General features: G+C 45.2%; 2 protein-coding genes across 5 annotated transcripts in view; one reads left to right on the forward strand and one right to left on the reverse strand.

The window, feature by feature from the left end:
• Positions 1–18,397, reverse strand: part of fip1l1a (FIP1 like 1a) — a 42,390-nt gene extending 23,993 nt beyond the window's left edge. For 3 of the 4 annotated variants that reach the window (XM_079506822.1, XM_079506820.1, XM_079506823.1), the window contains exons 1-11: positions 18,034–18,397; positions 17,730–17,769; positions 14,795–14,846; positions 14,548–14,654; positions 13,478–13,539; positions 12,497–12,583; positions 12,185–12,309; positions 11,297–11,373; positions 6,881–6,965; positions 6,304–6,442; positions 1,581–1,617 (exon numbers count right to left, since the gene is read on the reverse strand). In XM_079506822.1, coding sequence (XP_079362948.1) covers positions 1,581–1,617; positions 6,304–6,442; positions 6,881–6,965; positions 11,297–11,373; positions 12,185–12,309; positions 12,497–12,583; positions 13,478–13,539; positions 14,548–14,654; positions 14,795–14,846; positions 17,730–17,769; positions 18,034–18,112 — 890 coding nt within the window. In that variant the 5' untranslated portion in view covers positions 18,113–18,397. The remainder of the gene's footprint in view (positions 1–1,580; positions 1,618–6,303; positions 6,443–6,880; positions 6,966–11,296; positions 11,374–12,184; positions 12,310–12,496; positions 12,584–13,477; positions 13,540–14,547; positions 14,655–14,794; positions 14,847–17,729; positions 17,770–18,033) is intronic. The other variant, XM_079506821.1, reaches the window with a different exon arrangement.
• A 349-nt stretch (positions 18,398–18,746) lies between these two features.
• scfd2 (sec1 family domain containing 2) overlaps positions 18,747–20,926 on the forward strand; it is a 191,636-nt gene continuing 189,456 nt past the window's right edge. The window contains exon 1 of the mRNA XM_079506818.1: positions 18,747–19,719. Coding sequence (XP_079362944.1) covers positions 18,903–19,719 — 817 coding nt within the window. The 5' untranslated portion in view covers positions 18,747–18,902. The remainder of the gene's footprint in view (positions 19,720–20,926) is intronic.

Here is a 20,926-nt window from a genome sequence, read left to right on the forward strand (position 1 = left end):
CTTGTCCAACCCTGGCCAACGGAGTCTGTAGCGTGATGCGGACAAGATGCTGGGGAGCGAGCCCGCTTGCGATTGGATGCAGGGGGGGAGTGAAGTGAGCAAGCAAGGGAGACGCGAGAGGCTTGATTTGCCGAGTCGGTGCGCTGCTCCGGTAATATCCTCGGGCAGGAGGATAATGACGGTGCACTTAATAGTTCATTGCGGTCGACACCTGCCCTGAACACCGCTCTCCCCACGGCCTCTGCACCTCATCACCATAAACACGCCTCACTTCCAACTTTGTCTAAACTGTAGCACTTCGCGTCCCTAACGGCTTGTATATATATTACTTCCTCCCCTCCATGACAGATTGGGAAGGCACCTTGCCCCCCACACTATCAAAAAGGGAGTGTGTGGTGGAGTGGAGCCTAGTCTCAGCGGGCCGGCCGCTCCGCAGGGAGGGAGATGGGAGGGAGATTTAACGCATCAGACCGATGCGAGCCTGCCGTGTGGTCTCCTACTAAATATGGGCCTTGGGAGCCCTGTGGGCCCGTGGCCCAAACTGACAGAGCGGGGAGCCAGGACCCCGGAGCGCGCCAGACACACCTGCTGTTCCTAATATCCCCCGAGGGGGAAGCCAGAGCAGAGATAGCAGGAAATAGAGGACTATCTGTGTGTATATGAGAGGGAGAGAGAGAGAGAGAGATGTTATAGAGAGGAAATGATTCATAAATGGTAGGGAGATAGGTTGGCAGGGTTCGGAGGAACGGAAAGCCCTTGAAGGATGTGAGGATTTGGCAGGAGGGTCGGGATGGGAGAAAGAAACCTTTAGAGACACGTACACAGACACACACACAGCAAATGAGGCGAAAGGCAAAGAGGAGGACAGAAGAACAGACGAGATGAAGAGGCAGGAAGCTGGACAGACAGACAGACAGACAGACAACAAACAGACGGCCAGAGGTCATGGTGACACCCACAACGAACCAAGTAGCAAACAAAATAGGAGAGGAGATGCACTTAGATCACAAGCAGGCCACGTCCGATGTGTTCTTAACATTTGGCTGAGCGATGTAAATTAGCAGCGGAACGGGGGAGTATGCCGGGGGGGGGGGGGGGTGCGTTGGAATCTGAACATGGGCTTCCACTATCACTTTCTACCTTATTTGGCCGATGGTCCAGCTGCAAAGTCAGCGACACAACGTGCGTTCAGGATGTTCAGTTCTGGTTCAGTCCAGTTCACTATACAGTAGTAATGGCAGGACAATCTGGTAGCTAAAGATGGGTTCTCTCTCACTGCCAGACAGGAACCGCCTCACATGTTGCCTGATCCTGCGTGAAGTATCGATTAAAGAAGAGATTGTTTGTGGTCATGTGTTTTTCCCCAGACACCTCTTGAAAGGCCTCCACTGATCTGTCTATCTCTCTCTTGCCTGTATGGCCTCTTGGGTTCTGTGCTCCCAGGTACAGTAGTTGCTTTCTGACCTTGTTTCTGGCCTTCCTACAGATTGAACAGACACACAGAAACACAGACACGCACGCACGTATCTGTATGCACCAACAAGCACGCACGCATGCACACACACACACACACAACTCACCTGTCCAAAGAAGGGATGAGTGGAGGGGGAGGGAAACCTGTGTAGGAGAGAGCTGAAGTCAGTGCTGCTATCCAGACAGTCTGCACTTATACTCCAGTCAGGTGTTTCACAGTCTGCACTTATACTCCAGTCAGGTGTTTCACAGGCTGCACTTATACTCCAGTCAGGTGTTTCACAGTCTGCACTTATACTCCAGTCAGGAGTTTCACAGTCTGCACTTATACTCCAGTCAGGAGTTTCACAGTCTGCACTTATACTCCAGTCAGGTGTTTCACAGTCTGCACTTATACTCCAGTCAGGTGTTTCACAGTCTGCACTTATACTCCAGTCAGGAGTTTCACAGGCTGCACTTATACTCCAGTCAGGAGTTTCACAGTCTGCACTTATACTCCAGTCAGGAGTTTCACAGTCACAGCCGAGTTATACCAAGTTGCGCGTGAGAGTTGGCCACCGAAAATAGCAGATATATACAAGCTCATGACGCATTGTGAGCCTGTATATCTGCTATTTTCGGGTATAAATCATGTTTTGCTATAACCCGAATTTGTCGCACCGCCTCACGTTGAACTGTTACATTAATAACGAAGGCTCGGGATGATGAAGTGTGTTTTTATCATTTTATTATTCCAGGTTTTTTTTTTGTAATACTTTGAGCCTTTATTGCCCATTGTGCTTAGCAGTGCCCTATATCTGTGGCCAAATGGTATGTAGATTAATGACCTTTATTGTGCCTCTTTGAGCCTGAGGAGAGATAGGTTGTACACAGTGTTCTGGTTATTAATCCTTGTATAATGATGAGGAGATGAGGACAAGGTGCAACAATGTATTGAAAGTAATTGAAAATGTCCAATTTATGCAATTGATTAATTATGCAGCCACAAATCCCTTTTCCCGGCCAGACACCTTCTGGTGTCTGCAGAATGCTAATCAAAGACAAAGCACTGTGTTGTGCTGTGCTGTGGCGAAGACAACCACACAGACTAACCCTCACGGGACTAACTAACCTTGCGTGACACTATTTTACAGGACTTATCACTGGACAGGCTGCACTGCTGTCTTTACTTTCTTTAAAGAAAGAAAGTGATGAGATTTGGAACAGCCTCAGAATGTCACTGCAAGAAAATGTAGCAAGACCTCCCTGCCCCCCCAAATCAATAAAACACAGGGCCAGTCAAATGCTTGGGTGAACGCTTAATGGTCCCGCTCGTTATAACGCTGAGGGATCTTACATGACTTGGGAACACAATCAGCTTTAAATCACACTCTCGTACTGCACGCCAAGCACACACATGCGCGCATACGCACACTTGCTGCTTTGAAGAGGTACAAACACACATCTGGACGCCATCCCCTTTCTGTTTTTCCATAAAGACCCCTGAAGCTCAGAGCACTTTTCAATAACATAGAGAGCTAAGGGAAAAAAAGGTTGAAATGGGACAAGGGAGAAAAACAAAAGGAGAAGAGGGGGGGGGGGGGGAGAGAGAGAGAGAGAGAGAGAGAGAGAGAGAGAGAGAGAGAGAGAGCTGGAGCAGGAAGAAAGTGAGGAGCCCCCTCTGCTTTCAGAGTGAAATGTATACACCTTCCTTCCCTTTCACAGGTCTGTCAGAGTCAGAGAGAGGACAGAGTTCTCAGGACACGATGGCTCACCTAGAATGACTGACCCACCACTGAAGACTTTGATAATTCCCACGCTGAAGAGATGACAGCGGGCCAGCTGTAAAGGGGGCACAGTGTCCTTGGGACTGTGGTGATGACACAAAGACTCTCGCACAGACTCTACAGGCCCTTAACACCTTGGTTACTTACGCGCAATCAGACTCTAGTGTTGTCTTGTCTATCTCATAAATAAATACATGAATAATGAGAAAGATTGCTATCTTATACAAGTTATATTAGAACTTAACTTACACAGTACAGTATGTAGATAATCAATAGGCATTTCAAATGGATTAAACGTTGGATCTGGCCCGTGTAAAGAAAAAGTTAGCAAAGCAAAGTTACTATATTTACCCAGGGTAACTGGACTAAGCATCAGATACTTGTTTACAGCCAGGCCCTGCTCATAGAACATTTCATGGTAGTGGTTCAATGCCTTGCTCAAGGGCACTTCAGCGGTGGTAATTTTAACGTGCCGGTCCGGGGATACGAACTGGCGACCTTCCGGTATCAAGACCTCTCCGCAAACCGTTCGGCCACCGCTGCCAGTGTCCCTCCCAGGACAGCGCTGGTTGTACATTTTAAGTAACTTTAAGTACTTTAACCACATGAACCTTAGCTTCCCTGAATTCTGGGTAGAAAATGCAGTGAAAATAGCTGATCTAAAAGCTCACAACCCATCGCAATGCGACACGTTGTGAGCTTGTAGTTCTTGTGATTTTGGTAAAGATATTTAGTATGTAGAGTGAAAACAAGAGGATATAGTATAGACCTTTGGGGGACTCCCGTCAACAAGGGTTTAAGTATCACTTTGAAGAGGATATCTCTGCATAATAAGATGGCAATAGTCATATGCAGTACATACTGTACACACACGTCTGTGTGTGTACAGACATACACAATGCACACCAACTTACACAGCAAATTGACGTCCCCACACACAAACAGCCTCCATGTTAGCGTGAGGAGGGTAATGGTTTCTACCTGTGGCTATGTGAACAGAGCGTTTGATGAGGGCCGGAGCTCCACGCTTGGCAGCGTATGAGAGCGCTATAATGGCTGAGGGCTAATCGCTGCTGATTGTGCGTGCGTGGCTTTCTCTTTCTCATGCTAACGTTTGACGGAGCTATTACACAGGCTCGAGGCTTTTTGTAAGATGGAGTTGATACTCCACCACATCTGACTGCAGACTACTGCTCCGTGTCATTCCTCTTTCGAAAACAGACATTGCCCTCTCGTTGCCCTGCGGTTGCCCTGAAAACGCTGTGCAATTACACGTTCCTCAAATGCTCCCAACCATTAATGAGAGCCGAGGTCAATAGCGTTCACGTCGATAGGCCTGTCAGGTTGACCCTACGGCCTAATGACCCCATCTCTTCTCATGGCCGCCGCGACACCGGTTCAATCATCGTCCATCACCGCGGCACTGCCCAACCCGACAGGACGCTGCAACAACCTCGAACTGCACGTGATGAGCACGAGCATTGTGTTGCTACGGTACAGTGGAGTGTTAGTGACCTACTAACCGTACAAACACAGAATTAGCTGCAGACAGCGTCACCTTGGCTGGGTGTGTGCCGGGTTGCCGTGATAGATGACACAGGCCCGGCCTTGTAATGCCAACACAGTCCCGCTCCCAGCACCCTGGGCCCTAACACGCCAAACGAGCCTGCCTAATATGACCCTCCTGCACCAGAGGAAACAAAGACCCTTCTCTGTGTTCGCCCGGCTCCCGGTCTGTTCAGCACATTTCCCTGTGCCACAATCTGCTGGCCCAGCACTTTTTCTCCCCCCCCCCCCCCCCCCCCACCCCGACAGCTATTTTTATAACGTTGCACATTTGCATCACAAAAGAAGGCAGAGCCTCTAACTTAAAGAAAGGGGAGTGGCCTGGACAGAAACGCGATGCAAATACAACATCAAAAGCGTGGCGGAGCACGCTTCAAAGCCTCTGCACCGGCAGGATGTTTGATATTCTGGTTGTAGTAAGAAGCTGATCTGGCACGGGTTCCACAGGCCGTATGGGGGCTCACATTACTTAGATGGGGGATGGGGTGAGGGGGGTGGGGGGGTGGGGTAAGCCTGCACTGCTATTTTGGATTCTTTGAAGAGGAAAATATGGCAGGCACATCAGCTGTGAGCGCGAGCCAGGAGAGCAGCTTCCTGTTCGGTGATTCAGAAAAGAACAGGAGGGGGTCTACGGACTGACTGACGCACACCTGGACGGCATTATACACACACCTGCCTGAGGAAAGACTCTCACAGACTCGCGCACACACACACACACACGCCACGCACGCACGCACGCACGCACGCACGCACGCACGCACGCACGCACGCACGCACGCACGCACGCACGCACGCACGCACGCACGCACATGCTCACCTGGGTCATATACTGAAAATATGAGGTTGTTTATTGTGACTTATGGCACAGCTTGACAAACATGCACTATCCCCCTCAGATTGACATAAGTAATTTATACAGCTGGATGGTGCACAGAGTGCTTATGCTTCAGGCGGTGTCACAAGTCCACGTTTCCACCGCAAGCTCTCCGTTTTCAACACGACCTAAAAGCCATAGATACATATATACAATAGCATAGCTATAGACCACCAGTGTTCACTTAGTTCCAGGCGCTTATATCGCTGTATACTGGTATATGGGGACCTGTGATGATGTGCAGAACGAGCACGTCACAGAGTCCCTGGACTGGCCACAGCACTTATTCGAATGGAAGTGTCCTTTCTATACTTTTCCATTTCTGTGGCCTAAAGCCACTCCTGGGGAGCGCAGATGGCTCTGGTGTCCATGAGTGGAGCGAGGGAGTTCAGAACAAGGGCAGCGTTTTTGAATATTTGCTGAGCGATATTTACTTAAGAGATCCTACACAGTAAAATCCTCAGTGTTACTCCAAAGAGTGTACAAGTGGAAACAAAATTGACTTGTACACGCTCGTACACTCTGTTTAGGTAGTACAATAGGAACCAACATCTAGCTCATGGAAGGTTTTTAAACCTGTGTGTGTGTGTGTGTGTGTGTGTGTGTGTGTGCGCGGTAGCTTACACGGGGGAGGGATGAGTGGAGGGGCGGAGCTGACATTGGGTGCAGGAGACAGCAAAGGGGGTGGAGGGATGTTGGGAGGGAAGAAGGCGATGGTCTGATTGGCTGAACGATCTCCCTCAGAGCGCGTCTCAGAGAGCACCTGCAATGTGTGGAGGGTTATTAATAGACCACCTATAACCTCACACGCTATTAATAGCATCACATCCACACACACACACACACACCCCATCATCCTTATAATGAATTATAGCCTCCCTCATGCACCCGTTCATGCGTGCACGTTCATGGGCGCACACACACAAATTATAGCCTCCCTCATACACTTGTACAGTAATAATAATATAATAATAAAAAAACAGCATAAGCATTTTTCTTATAATGAATTGCATTTTTATAGCGCTTTTCCAAGTGCTCAAAGCGCTTTACAGTGGTTCATTCATTCATACATTGGGAGGTGTATTTGGGAGGTGTGTTATTTTCTCCCCAATCAGCTGTAAAGCACAATTACTCTGGTTCTCAACGTCGGGTACAGGGCCCATAATTAGCCTCATTAACACACAACCTGTATATTGTTTACTTTGTTGCCATGATGTCTGTTTCCTGACAGCGTGCCGATTGGTCCAGTTAGTCCTCCAATCACGTCAATGCTTCCACTTGACTTCCTGTCGGTCGGATACAAAATGATAAATCTCTCAATACAGTAAACCAGTGGTTCACAAACATTTTCATGACAAGGACCCCCACATGAATAGGTATTCTGCTGCGGACCACCATCTGAAAATATATTTGTGCCAGGGACCGCATACAAAATAAATCTGATCTATAAGCTTGAAACCCCTCAAGGTCCCTGGACCCCACTTTGAGAACCACTGCAGTACACCATACTTCCACAACATAGGCCGTTTTTATATTTTAAAAACTCCCCCCCAAAATGGGGGTAGGCCCAATCCCCCTACTACCCAAACAGTACACCCACAACACAACAACTCGCACGCCAAAAATAGCAGATCTACTAACTCATACTTGTGCTCAGCAAAACTCCCCTGGGTGGGTAAGTAAGTAAGTAAATAAATAAAAGCAACGAACCGAAGGGCAACAGGTTGTGAGCTTGTAGACCTGCTATTTTTGGTGCACAGTGCGCGCAGGCCTGTGTGTGTGTGTGTGTCTGTGTAACATAACAAGTGCATTAAGCAGTGACTCAATAAAAGCTTGCTCCCTCTTGCCCCCCCTCCTCTGCTCCTCTGGTCCTTGCCTCAGTGTGCGTGAAACACTTAGCAAGACGTCAACAACACACTCCACAAACCGCTCGCCTTTCGGTTGAGAGACCAGTGGCAGACGAGATAGTCATCTTGTCCACAACACAGCAAAGATAATGTATGTTAATGTACTGTAGTTCCTCGACTGAGCATCAAGTTTCCACTTGTGGCCTTCGTACACATCCATATAGACCGCCTCATTTAAACAATTATCCGCGTGGTTATAATGGCACTGCTTGGTGTGTATTTGTTTTTGGCATGCTATGACTTCCTGTGTCCCTTCTGGCCTGTGCCTGTCACGGAGAGAGAGAGAGAGTGGGGTGGCGGGGGGTTGGGGGGGATGCGTGACCGCCTCACAGTGCTCAGGCTCGTGTGACCTCCCCTGAAGGGCGAGCCAGCCTGCTGAGGGAGAGAGCAGGAAGTGGACATCTTCAAGAAGACAGAGCTTTAATTAAAACGGCCCCTGCCGCGCAGCGCTCTACTACGCCTGCAGGCCTCCAGTCTGGGCCAACTTCACACACACACACACATGCACGCACGCACACACACACACCTAAAGCCTAATCTATTTTAGTTGCGCACCGGTGTCATGTGCCGAAAATAGCTGATCTACAAGCTCACAATGGCAATTTTCGGCATGTGACACCAGTAAGCAACCATTATACATCTCACAAAATCAAGAGATTGTGTGAGTTCTCATAAAATCAGAGAAGAGATTGTGTGAGTTGTGAATAAGTGAGAGTCAGTGTGTGTGCACATAATATAAGTCCTTGACTGCACATATTTAGCCCATCATTGCTGCTTACATACTACAGCACCTGGTCTTTAAGGAGGAGCAGAATGCATGCTGGGATTTCTTGCCGTTCATGAAGGTATAGCGAATGGCTGATGCCTGGGGCTGTGCCCATAAACGAGTGGAAAGTGTAATTGGTCAGTAAAACACCATGGGTCCAGTCTACCTCTAGCTATGACGGGCCCTTCCCCACATCCCCCCTCTCCCCCCCACGGGGCCATACAGGCCCAGCCACTAAACGCCTTCCTTCGCAGGTGGTCGCTAATGGGCGAGGGACAGCGAGCGGCGTGCACATGAGAACTTCATTACAGACAGACCAGACTAGTTTTAACAACAAACAATGGTTAAAAGCCTTACCCATTCCAAGCTACAATCCATATATTTTTGTAGTGAATAAAACATTTTGACCAATATGTATGGTAGAGTATGATAATAAAATGAAACTGGTTTGTGGGATTAAAATAAAATCCCAGGTAAAACATAAATTACAGATGGCAGCATTAAAGGTTTAATGACATTAATTTTCATTTGTTTGCCCCTCCTATATACAGGTTTAATGTTTGTCTTTAGTTCAATGTTTGTTTTGTAAACGCCATTGACAATGAAGGAAGAATTTACTCATAATGTCTCTTTATTGTTAATGGCGTTTAATGTTTGTGTTGGCACTGTTTGTTTTACATCACCATTACATCACTTAATCAACATGAGTTAGACTTTAGCGCCCCTCACTTCACATTGGTGTGATTTTTATTTTAGGTTTTATGACCTCAATTACACCCCAAAAAACTGAACTTTGAACATTCAGTGGATTTTCGGTGGTCTGGGATTTTCTCTGTGTCTGTGAAGCCTTTTGAGCTGCAATGAAAACAGAAAAAACAGTGAAAACATGACTGCTGGCAAATCCCATTGTCATGTATGGGATTTGCTGACTCTTACATCACACTCCACAGGAAAATCAGAGCCAGAAAACCCCAGACCACAGAAAATCTACTGAATGTTAAAAGTTCTGTTTTTTTGGTTGCAATTGAGCTAAAAAAAGAAAATAAGAAAAATTACAAAACCTTTTTTTTATGTCACAATCCCTCTTAAGCCCTATATACCTCTGCGTACGACGGACAGAAAAAAGGCGATCTACAAGCTCACATGTTACAATGTTTGCATGTTGTGAACTCTTAGTTCTGCAATTTTCACCCCATTTCGCAAATCTTAGAAGATTTGCGAAAAAAATACATTGAGATATTTTTCCTTCCTATAATGACATGCCCAAAATAGAGACTCAAGGCTTAAAGTGGTTCAAATAAAAAGACTACAGACGGAATCTTTGATGGCCACGTAGCATCACAGCAGTTATCATGATTGTGTGCGACGTGTGTCAGCATGGTATCAGTTACAGGCAATTCAGATTAGCGCAGCGTTGTGCCGTAATCGCTCCAATGATTTCAACGCACTTGCTTTATTTAGATCAATCAGATTGCGTGTACAACAGCAATGAGTGTGCATGGTTGGCTTTTTATTTTCATCCAGCAAAACATATTTAAAACAGACCAGCGGGGGAAAAATGATAAAAGATAAAAATGTGGAAAGGGGCAGAAAGAAAGAAAAATCGGGAAAAATGCAGGAATCATCTGTCATACATAAAGTTGATTACGGAGCTCAATCGAATGGGCAATTATCTGGGAACGCCCTGTACGTAGTAACATCAGCAAGTTTACATACCTTCCGTGACATTTCCCTTCAATCATTACCAGATGTAAGTCTGTGTTCAGCAGTTTAAACAGTGGGCTATTTGGCCAATACAAACTTGACCTGCTGACATCGTCATAAGATCACACACACCAGATGGCAAGAGCCAGAGATGTTGTGTCATTTGCACAAACAACCAGCTGCTGGCTCCTCCAGCCACAGCTATAGGGAATGGTGCAGGCCAGGGCACTGCAGGCAGAGGGCTAAGTGCTGTGGGCTTGGAGGAATGGCTGTCAAGATGACCTTCAAATTAGAAAAAACATTAACTGGAAGCTCACAAGTTAGATACGCAGAGAAGTCCTCTGTCAAACCAGCAAACCAGCAGATATATTCTTCCACTGAGATGTTTAGACCCGGGAGTTGCTCATATGCCCAATGTCTCCCCTGGATAAGCAGGGATTCCGTCTTTCCTGTCAGAGCGGTCAAAATTTGGTCTGTGGTTTGAATCCCAAATGAAAGTTATGGATTGCAGCCTTAATTTAAAAACAATTGGAACCAAATCCATTTGATTCCAGTTGTACACTCTTGGAGTAACAAGAGATTTACCCAAAGGATTTTTTCTGTGTACCATAACAGTTGCTATTTCCTTGCTTTGTCTATGTACCCCTAACAATGTAGTGTATGACTGGCTCAGGGCCAGGGGTGGTAAGTAACCAGTGGTGTCATGCTCGTAGAATGCAGTACCACGCCGTGGTACCAGTAATTTCTTTTATTTTTTTTAAACACTTTTTTATTTTTTTATTGATGCAGCAATGAATAAACATATATACATGTACATTTTGCTGTATCCGACATGTAAATATCCCCCCCCTCCCCCCAATCAAGGTCAGAACAAGGTACCAGTCATTTTTTGACGTGCACGCGCAGGGACGGAACGGAACGGTACACGTGCGTGGACGCTAGAACGCGCCCCCCCTAGATTCAAGAGAAGTCACCACCAAGACGCACCAAGTACCCAGTGGTCTAGGTTTACTGGCGCCCCCTCCCCCCTATTTTGTTTGTCTGACTATTTTAAGTCTACTTTTGTGTTTGTGTGTCTAAAACTCATACACTATTTAACAATAGGCTTAGGCTATGCAGCTGTTCTGTGTGCATGCCACGATGCGATGCGCACATGCACGCGCATGCGTGTGCATGACGTTCCGTGGTACCAGTAAAGAAATCACCATGACACCACTGGTGGTAACAGTGTAATACTGACCTGTATAGACTGCCTGAGGATGTATAATCTTCACTGGGAGAGCCTTTATCTCCATGGTCAAGGCGGCCCCTCTGGACCTGAGGGAAATAGCAACATGACTTCCACCCTCTTCTGCTTCTGAGATTAAACAATCTCACCAAAAGTGGTGGTTCTGAACCATTTCAAATGAGGGGGGCAACCTTGGCCACATATTATTTTAGGGGGTGCCAACGAAACACAACTGTTATATAGATGTGCGGTTTTAAAAACCGTGAATACAAAAATACTCTTTATGGCTGAGTAAGGACCATGAGGGCATAACATATAAACACAGTTTATGACCTTTAGTGCCAACTAAAACATCAATTAAGGGCATTTCGCTCTTCATTTTCAGCTCTACTTTTTCTTTCAGTTATAATTCCTAGGAATCATATTGTGCAGTATGGTTATTGGTTTGTGCATTCAGTTTGGTTTCAGTTCTGTTATTGAAAATAATTTGGGATTATTTTTAGTCTAGGCCTAAAGGGAAATTATTTCGGCTGATGCCAGAATGAGTTTTATGAACCAACTCCTGGTCCACTATGCAAGGGACTATGGTCATAACTACTTGATATTCTGAATATACTCCTGCTTACCAATTCAAATTATTGACTCCTGGTCTAAATATATATTCTTTAGATTTATACTAATATTTACATTTATTATACCACTCTTTGAATCTGTTTTGTACATAATTTGCACATAAATGGATTCAGAACGAAAGCGATTTAGAACAAAGTAACGTCCGATATCACTGCTAAACCATTTCTTACCGTGTTCACAAATGACTGTACATTAGTCTTTCCATGTTCTGTTTGTGCTCTCCTGTCAAAATATTATCCATTCTCATCGTCTCATGAATGACCTTACCGGGAGCTTAGCAGAGGCACGGCTGGCATTGTCGTTACTTCCATGCAGCCTCCGCTGTTTCTCACAGTACACTTTCCACGTTTCCTCATTAAAGCCGTAATTGAAGTAATCGGAGATGTCAGAGCCTGCGAAACAAAAATATATACAGCGTTGTTCATGCTGAACAGAGCCACTCGTATAATCACATAGCACCGCACCTGCAGTGTGCTAATTAAGTGCCCGAATGGGAAAACAGCGCACGCGCGCAAGCACGCACGCACGCACACACACACAAACGCACACACACTTACTTACACACACACACACACTTACCAGGTCTCCTCCACGGCTTCTCATCAAAGGACTCCACTTCTATTGCCATGCCGACAGGGTCCACATCCAATCCCTTACTCTTACTAACTGAAAAATACACAGAAAAATCATCAGTGTTACTTTAACTCTGGAAGAGTGCAAATGGAACCAAATGGACCCATAAGAGTCCCACTTTGATTATAACCTATTATTTGGTATACGTTCTGTAGGCTAACCCAGAAGTTACACTAACCACCTACAGTAGGGGTGCATACTGTATGTTGGTTAGACGTACTACAGGCATTAGTTCAACAACACTGTCGCTTCCAACATACGCTGCCGGTTACAATTAACCCGTGATGTGGGTTAAAACTCACCCGTGGCTCCCGACATGCACGGCAGGTTCAAACTAACCAGTGGCAGGTTAAAACTAACCTGTGGCTCCCGACATGCACGGCAGGTTAAAACTAACCTGTGGCTCCTGACATACGTGTCAGGTTACATCTAACCCGTGGCAGGTTAAAACTAGCCCATGGCTTCCTGTGAGGTTAGGTTTAGGGTTGGGTTTTGGAGACTCATGACTGTAGGACTGTTAAGGCCTATTCATAGTCTGGATTTTCGGTGGTGAGGTGACCACCGCTCCGGTGGTGAGATGACCACTGGAGCTGAAATAACGTTGATCGGTGGTGAGTAAAAACAGAGAGAAGGGCTGGAGCGGTGGCGATGGTTTGCTCTTCACCGCGGCTCGTGACGTCATGTTGTAGTTCGGTGGTCACCTAACCACCGAAAACCCAGACTATGTATGAGCCTTTAGTACGTCAGACCAAACACATGCACCCCCTACTATGTGCCGTATACTGTAGGCCCTACAGTATACGGCACATAAACTCAGCAGCAAACAAAATGTTGATGATATTCACATGTTTTTCACAGCATGGCTATATGTAGGAAGCTAGTAGTCTAAAGAGGGTGTCTGTGTGATTAGGAGGTGGATCCATTTACCTATTGCATGTGTTCTCCCTTCAGCTTTAATATTCAGAGTGACGGGGGTGCTTCCAAAGCTGCTGGAAAACAAGATAAATAAATTCATTGTTATTACCATCATGATACCAAACACTTTCACACATGTGGCAGGGATCGGGAATAGGCTGTATACACAGAACAAATAGCCCTCAGGGTTTCCCTACAAATGGAGCTGTCAAATGCAAACGTAATATATAATATATGATTATATAATCAATATATAATCATGGTTGAAAGCATGCAGTGGCTCGTATTGTTATTTGACAAAAGGAGGTGCCTGAGAAAGAGGTCTATGTTGATATTGAGTCTGCGAGGCAACAAACATGATGAATATCTGTGATGTTGTTCTCACTTCTCACAAGGGGCTAATGGATACGTCGACTACCCACTATTTCAAACTTCGGCTATTCGAAAATCTACAAAAGATGGATCTACAAGGTCACAATGCATTGTTGTGACACATGAGCTTTATAGATTTGCAATCCTAGTCCTACTATAAATGTGCCTGTCTTTCTGTCTGTCTGCGTGCGTGTGTGTGTGTGTACGGTTGTAATGCACGTAACTCGAGAACCATTTGCCCCACCGACTTCAAATTCGACACACATGTTCCACACCCCCACAGGGAGTGCAGTGCCCGGTATCAAGTCGGTCGGACCCACGGTTCTCCAGAACCACCACAAAAGGCTCTGGTCAGGCTCTGCCAGTGGGCCTAATTAGCCTAAATCCCCTCACCTGTGCAATTTCCAGCCTCTGCCTCAGCCAATTGATTGCCATGGCAACCCCACACCTGCCAATTGATTACTTAACCAGTCCACTTTTCACAGTACTCTTCACACACAGGCAGACAGATACAGAGATCTCCATATGGGACACAGACAGACAGTTAAAACGGGTGCTATGACAATTTGACAACGGGTATTATTAGGTTCCCAAGTTGCATCGTTCCCAAGTAGGCCGGTGGCCGACGGGCACGTACAGGTCTAGTTTAACATATTCCAAAAACATGACAACTTCGGAAACCTTTCAGGATGAAAGTGGTTAACACTCACATGCTCTGGGACAATCCTCCAGTCTTTATGTCACCTATGGTCACAAAAATGTCATCGTCATCATCATCGTCATCATCATCACTGTTGTCACAGTTTTTGTCGATTTCCTATTGGCTCCATAAAAGAAAGGGAAAGTAATTAAATGATCAAATGCTAGGGATTAAAATCACATAATGCTGATATTGTACAGTACAGTATGCAATGTAAACAAGTGCACAGACTGTCATGTGGATTGTTGTGACACTACCTGAGTTTTCATTCCGTTGTCATGGATGCTGGGGTCCAGTGCTTCAGTCACACTAAAGAGTGAGAGATCAGGAGATGTGATGACGACGTCAATACTTTAAAGCACATTGACCACTGAACTACTCCATGTGGGCATTTGGGCATATTGGAATACATTTTCACATGCGGGTATCGCGAGATGAAAACCTAGAAATCTAGAACAGAATAGACTTTATTTGCCAGTGTTTAACATTTTATTATTATTTTTTTTTCTCAAAAACGTTTTCTTTTAGATATTTTTGTGTCCATTTGGACCGCCTCAAGGAACTGTGGGGGGGAATATACGTTAGTCTGACATACCAATAGTTAAGACTCACCCGTGGCTTCCACGTGCGGTTAGGGTTAGGTGCAGGGTAGGGTAATGTCGGATTATTGGGACGTTGGACTAACACTACGCACCCAGGAACCGTGAGGGCCTGGGATTCTTAACAAAATTGTCGGAACCATTTTTATGCCTCTGCCAGTAGAAAGCCGTGACCAACGTTTTTGTGTTTTCGGGTTGACCATCTGTCCGTCAATTCGACTATGTGTACGACTGTACGTCCTTCCCAACATTGTGAACATGATTTCTCAGGAACGCCTTGGGGGAATTTCATGACATTTAGCACAAACGTCCGCTTGGACTCAAGGATTAACTAATTAGAAGTAGTGGTCAAAACATGTTCATTCAATTCCTACAAGGTCTCTAATATGAGCCTGGACATCGACGCAAATGACATGGAGACATACAGCTGATGCAGTATTTCTACTTAAAAAATAATTACTGCATGCAATTCCAGGCAAAAATAATTTAGAGATTAAAAATGATGTACATCATAATCATCTGCAGATGTAGTGTTGCTGAAGAGATCAACACAGTCTCAGAGTCTCTTTTAATCACTTCAACCCTGTACTTCGTTGTACGTTGAATAGCGAAAATATAGCCACTCTACAAGACCACTGCATGGGCTTGTAGATTGGCTATTTACAGTCTTGGACAGACACAGTCACACGCAAATTAATACAAAAGTAATCTGAAGAAGGTGAAGTTATAGTAATTGCTATGTAATGCTAAATCTACTTTTGAGGAGATACATTACAGTTGGGGAATGCAAACCACAGCAATCACAGGTGGCTTCATGCTGTGATTACTTAAAGGCTCATAAACAAACAGTGCATTTAACGAGCATCCAAATACTTGGTAATGTCCCTTGTGACTGGCAGTATTTCACACAGCCACAGATGGCAGTAATGACAGCACTGTCATTATTGTGAAGTGAAAAGTGGATTCACTCTGATTAATGCAGTTTGCAATTGGTCCTAATGGGAATTGAACATATGTGCCAGACCGTTCCATATGAATGTGAATCAGTTCACTGCTCACGGTTCTGTCACACTGGTTTGAACTTCACAATCATTACTGTAATGGGAGGAAAACTAGTGAATGGCAGCAGGTACCAACAAGTGGAATAATACAGGAATTAAGGATAATGGACCCCTATTTCAGCAACCATTTTGACAGGTTCTCGCAGGTGACGGCAATGAAGGTAATCCTATGCACTTTACAATGTGCATTAAATCACAGAATTTCACACACCAACGGTGGAGGAAACCATGCAAGTCACTAAGGTGCTCATTGGGAGTAGATAGGGGTTCAATAGTGTTGCGTAGCCAGACAACTATTCCACAATCTCTGAATGCTATAGATTCTGGAACTACACATCCCGTAATCCGAGACTTGTTCATCATTTCCGTTCACGAACATATATCTTGAAATATTGTTACTTAATAATTCAGCTTGCTGCTTAGCAGCAAGCTGAATTATGCTTGGATGATTTTGATTTATATTCGACTAAATTTGCGCGACTGTATTGAGGATACGTACTATACCTGGTGGCAATCATTCCGAGGTTGTACGATTAAATTTAAACCGGGGCGATCGTGTTTTGGGGTAAACGTTATTGTAATCATTGTTTCGAATGGATTGCCTGTAGCAATGAATCCATTCAGAAGAGTTGTATAGAAGGTATGCACGTATAATCATCATCATACCCGGAAGTTATGTGGGAATGGCAGAACGTCTACTGACTGTCAAAAAACTACTTTCTGGTCTTGACAGCCCATACTGTACATCCAAAGAGAAAAGTCTGATTGCATTAAATAATGTTACTTACTACTAATATTGCTACTCGATTTGCCACTCACTTCATGCAAGCACATTTTGTTAGCATTTGTCATTAGTTTGTCTATTGTTTGAAGGTCTGCTCTCTGCTGCCAGCAATGTCAAGGGTTCAAATCCAAATGAATACTTCCTCTCCGGGCTCTCCCACCTTCCCTGCCTCTTCATTGTGTAACAAGTGACAGCCTGGAATGGCAATTTTTGAGGGACGCTAGCCCCTCATATGTCCAGCTTTGAGAGTTTGTGTAAACACAAAGACAAAAGTGTGTGAACACAAACATTGACGACAAAAGTGTGTGAACAAACATTGAGGACAAAAGTGAGGACGCAAATTGTGATTGGCCACAATGAGATGATGTATGATGATGTATGATGATAAGAGCGCCCCTCACTTCACACGGGTGTGATTTTTAATCAAATAAATAGATTGTCGGTGAAGGAGTAACATATACAGAAAGAGCAGGGTTGGTGATTGAGTTTTCTGTGTTTTATTTCAAATAGTAATGTATTTAATTAAATGTATTATTTTTGTTGTGCTGTGTCCTGGTGTCTTAATGATTAATATGTTATGTAATTTACTTAGAATTGCCTTGTTGTTGAAATGTGCTACACACATAAAGTTTAGTTTGCAACTCCCTATACTCAATGGGGGGGGGGGGGGGGGGGGGGGGGGTGAGGTTGGTAAATAACAGTTTAGAATATAAAGTGGGTATAGTCTCTAGACTATATAGCAACATACCTGTCTGCTGTTCTCACCTCTGAATTCTCCTCAATGCAATCTGCCACAGAAACATTATATTAAACATAAATATTATATATAACATAAATATTAAAATATATAATATAAAGCACATGCCACACACAATGTATCTTCAACCAAAAATAACTAAAACACAAACTCATTTTATTGTGTTTTTCTACATAAATCTTGTGGCTTCAAGCCTTCAACATGCCGTTATCTCATCCACGTGTGTCAAACGCAACAGCTGACAGCTGCTCTCTGATGATAACGTTTAGCCTGTAGCATAAATATTAAAACTTACCTCCATACAACCACCCATCTTCATCATCATCACCCCTATTATCATCGGTAACATTTAGGTCCGATTCCACAGCGGACATTTCTGTACAACGTTACAGGTAATATTTTATTTTATATATATTTTAATTTATTGACAAGTCACATATGTCAACTAAATTATTGATTTTATAACACGGCTGTAGATCAAAACGTGGACTCCAATATATTCCAGTATAAATAGCGACAACTAAAAGAAGTTGGGAACTTTAAATAAAAGCGACTCCACCACATGACAGTCATCAACACGTTGTTTCTATAGGGACACTTCCGACGAGCAGCTGACAGCCTGCAGTGCAGTGCACCAGCACCACAGCGCCTGGTTTACACCGAGGTTGGTGGCCTACCGAATCCTGTCTCCACGGGTAATCATCACATGACATGAATTTGCCGAAATTACAAACATACAACCTCTGGAGTCACAGCATTTTATAGGTCACTAATTTCCGTACAACATTATAAAATCAATGTTGAACTTGAAGAACCACCTAGTCCTAGATAGATATTTAATCGTCCGGTCAAACAGACAATGTCATTGCAATCAATGGCAGTGAACTCGTCAGCTGTTTGATTATTTTTTGTGAAAATAATTTTTAATCAATAAAGCACTATAACATTACGTGTTTAATTTATTTATCAGAACACCGGCATGTAAGCTCTGAGTGGTGGAATCACACGATGACGCACATCTGCAGCGACGAGCAGCTGCCACGTCACCTTTGAGGGACTCACATGTGTGTTTGTTGTTGTTTTGATGTACGCTATTCTGCGTGACATTTCTGATGCTTTTGGGATTTTAACGTGGTTATAAACATCCGCCAACAAACCGAGACGATGTTGACGAGCGAGCATTTCACCCGTGACTTCCCGGCGCAGACGTGGGGCAGGGTGCTGTCCAAGGTAAAGAAGGCGGTGGTGTTTATGGACGACAAGTGTGCAGAGAGTCTCCATTGGAATGGCGGGGCCGCGGCTCTTCTGGAGGCAGGCGCTCGCAACGTGAAGCAGTTCTCCAGCTTCGAAGCCTGCGGGGAGAACGAGCCCAAAGCCGTGTTCGTGGTGAGCGCGCTGCTGAAGGGCCGAACGGTGGACGTCATCAAGGACATCATATCGCTCAGCCACTTCCAGTACTGCGTGGTGTGCACCACGGTGGCCCACTCCGTGCACCTGCTCGCCAACAAAGTCACCGCCGAGATGGAGGGGAGCCCCGTGTTCGAGCAGTTCGAGGAGAAGCTGTGCGAGTGGATGGGGGACATGAACTACACGGCCGAGGTCATGCACGTCCCCGTCGTCTTCGCCCCCGTGTCCCAGCAGCTCATCCTCATGCCCGCCTTCAGTCACCTCTTCCCCTTGCTCTCGCCTGACCTGGAGGAGATCAACGCCACGCGCCCCGAGAAGAAGAGGTTCGGCAGTCTGGGTGACGTGGACATAAACTCCCTGCCCCCTGAACTGCAGATTGAGATCAAGTCCCTGACCTCTGCGCTCAATGCCATGTTCGAGGCCGGCGCCACCTGGGCGGAGAGCTTCGCTGTGGGTCCGCTGAGCCGCATCATAGCAGGGGTCCTGGCCAATCATCCTCAGGCCAAACACCGGAGGAAGACAGCCCCCAATAAAGCATCAATCATTTTTGTGGATAGAACGATGGATCTTACAGGTGAAGCCCAATTATATAGTCTGGAGTAGGAAGGATTATGTCAAGTAGACATATTGTGTCGTATGTCGACAGTAGTTCCACCACTTTCTGTGTCCCCAGCCCTCCACAAGACATGACTCCTCCAGTTCCACACATGCATGAGCATGGGGCAGGGTTGGCCTGTCTAAATCAGCAGTTCTCACACTGTCAATATCTTTCAAAAATGTAACTTCAAAAATAGCAGATGTACACGCTCGCAGTGTGGCACAATGTGACACGCTGTCACTTTGTGACATGCTGCTCTAGTACTAGAGACTACTAGAGCATTCTTTCTGTCACTATTTTAGGTTTAGCTCAGCTAACATGTTTTTATTTGGCCCCAACTTCCACAAGGCCCCAAAAGATGTTCTATAAGCGTCTTGAACAATATTAATGTAGCTCCCAGCTTAATGTCAAATGTAACATTTCTCAAAAACAACCCTTGTCCTGCAGAAATCTGTGGTGCTGTTAGGATTTCTATCCTACACTAAATGGCAAATAATTGCCATGTACGGTAGCATACAGTACAACAGCATTGTACTGTAACTGTACAAAAACCTAGTACTCCGTCTCGGGTCCAAAGAGCTAAATGTGGAATAAAGTTATTATCCTAAACATTCCCAACTGACTGTAACGGGAGGTGTCCATTAACTTATGCTAGAATAACAAGGACACCAAGAAAATGCAATCAACTTCCTGGTAAGATATATATATATATGTAAAAACAGCAATAATTGGGATTCCTCAGTGCTCTTAAACGTGGTGTTTTTTTTACTGGTACCACAGCGTTTTAATGACGTCACGTGCACGTGCGCACGCGTGTGCATGTGCACATCGCGGCATGCACACAGAACAGCTGATATAGGCATATAGCCTAAGCCTATTGTTAAATAGTGTGTGAGAGTTTTAGACACAAACACAAAAGTAGACTTAAAATAGTCAGCACATACACTGTTTCCGTTCCGTCCCTGCACGTAAAAAAAATACTGGTACCACGGCGTGGTACTGCGTTCTACGAGCATGACACCACTGCTCTTAAAGCACATAGCTGCCTAGAAGATGTAGATATTAAGGGCGAGTTCGGAAATACCGCACCAGATCTCACTCGCCTATTAGTTTGCATAGCACAGTGCACTTACTGCACTACAGTGCACTTACTGCACTACAGTGCGCTATCTCCGAATGCGCC

The sequence above is a fragment of the Electrona antarctica genome, assembly GCF_951216825.1.
Source record: "Electrona antarctica genome assembly, chromosome: 7".
Lineage (NCBI taxonomy): Eukaryota > Metazoa > Chordata > Actinopteri > Myctophiformes > Myctophidae > Electrona > Electrona antarctica.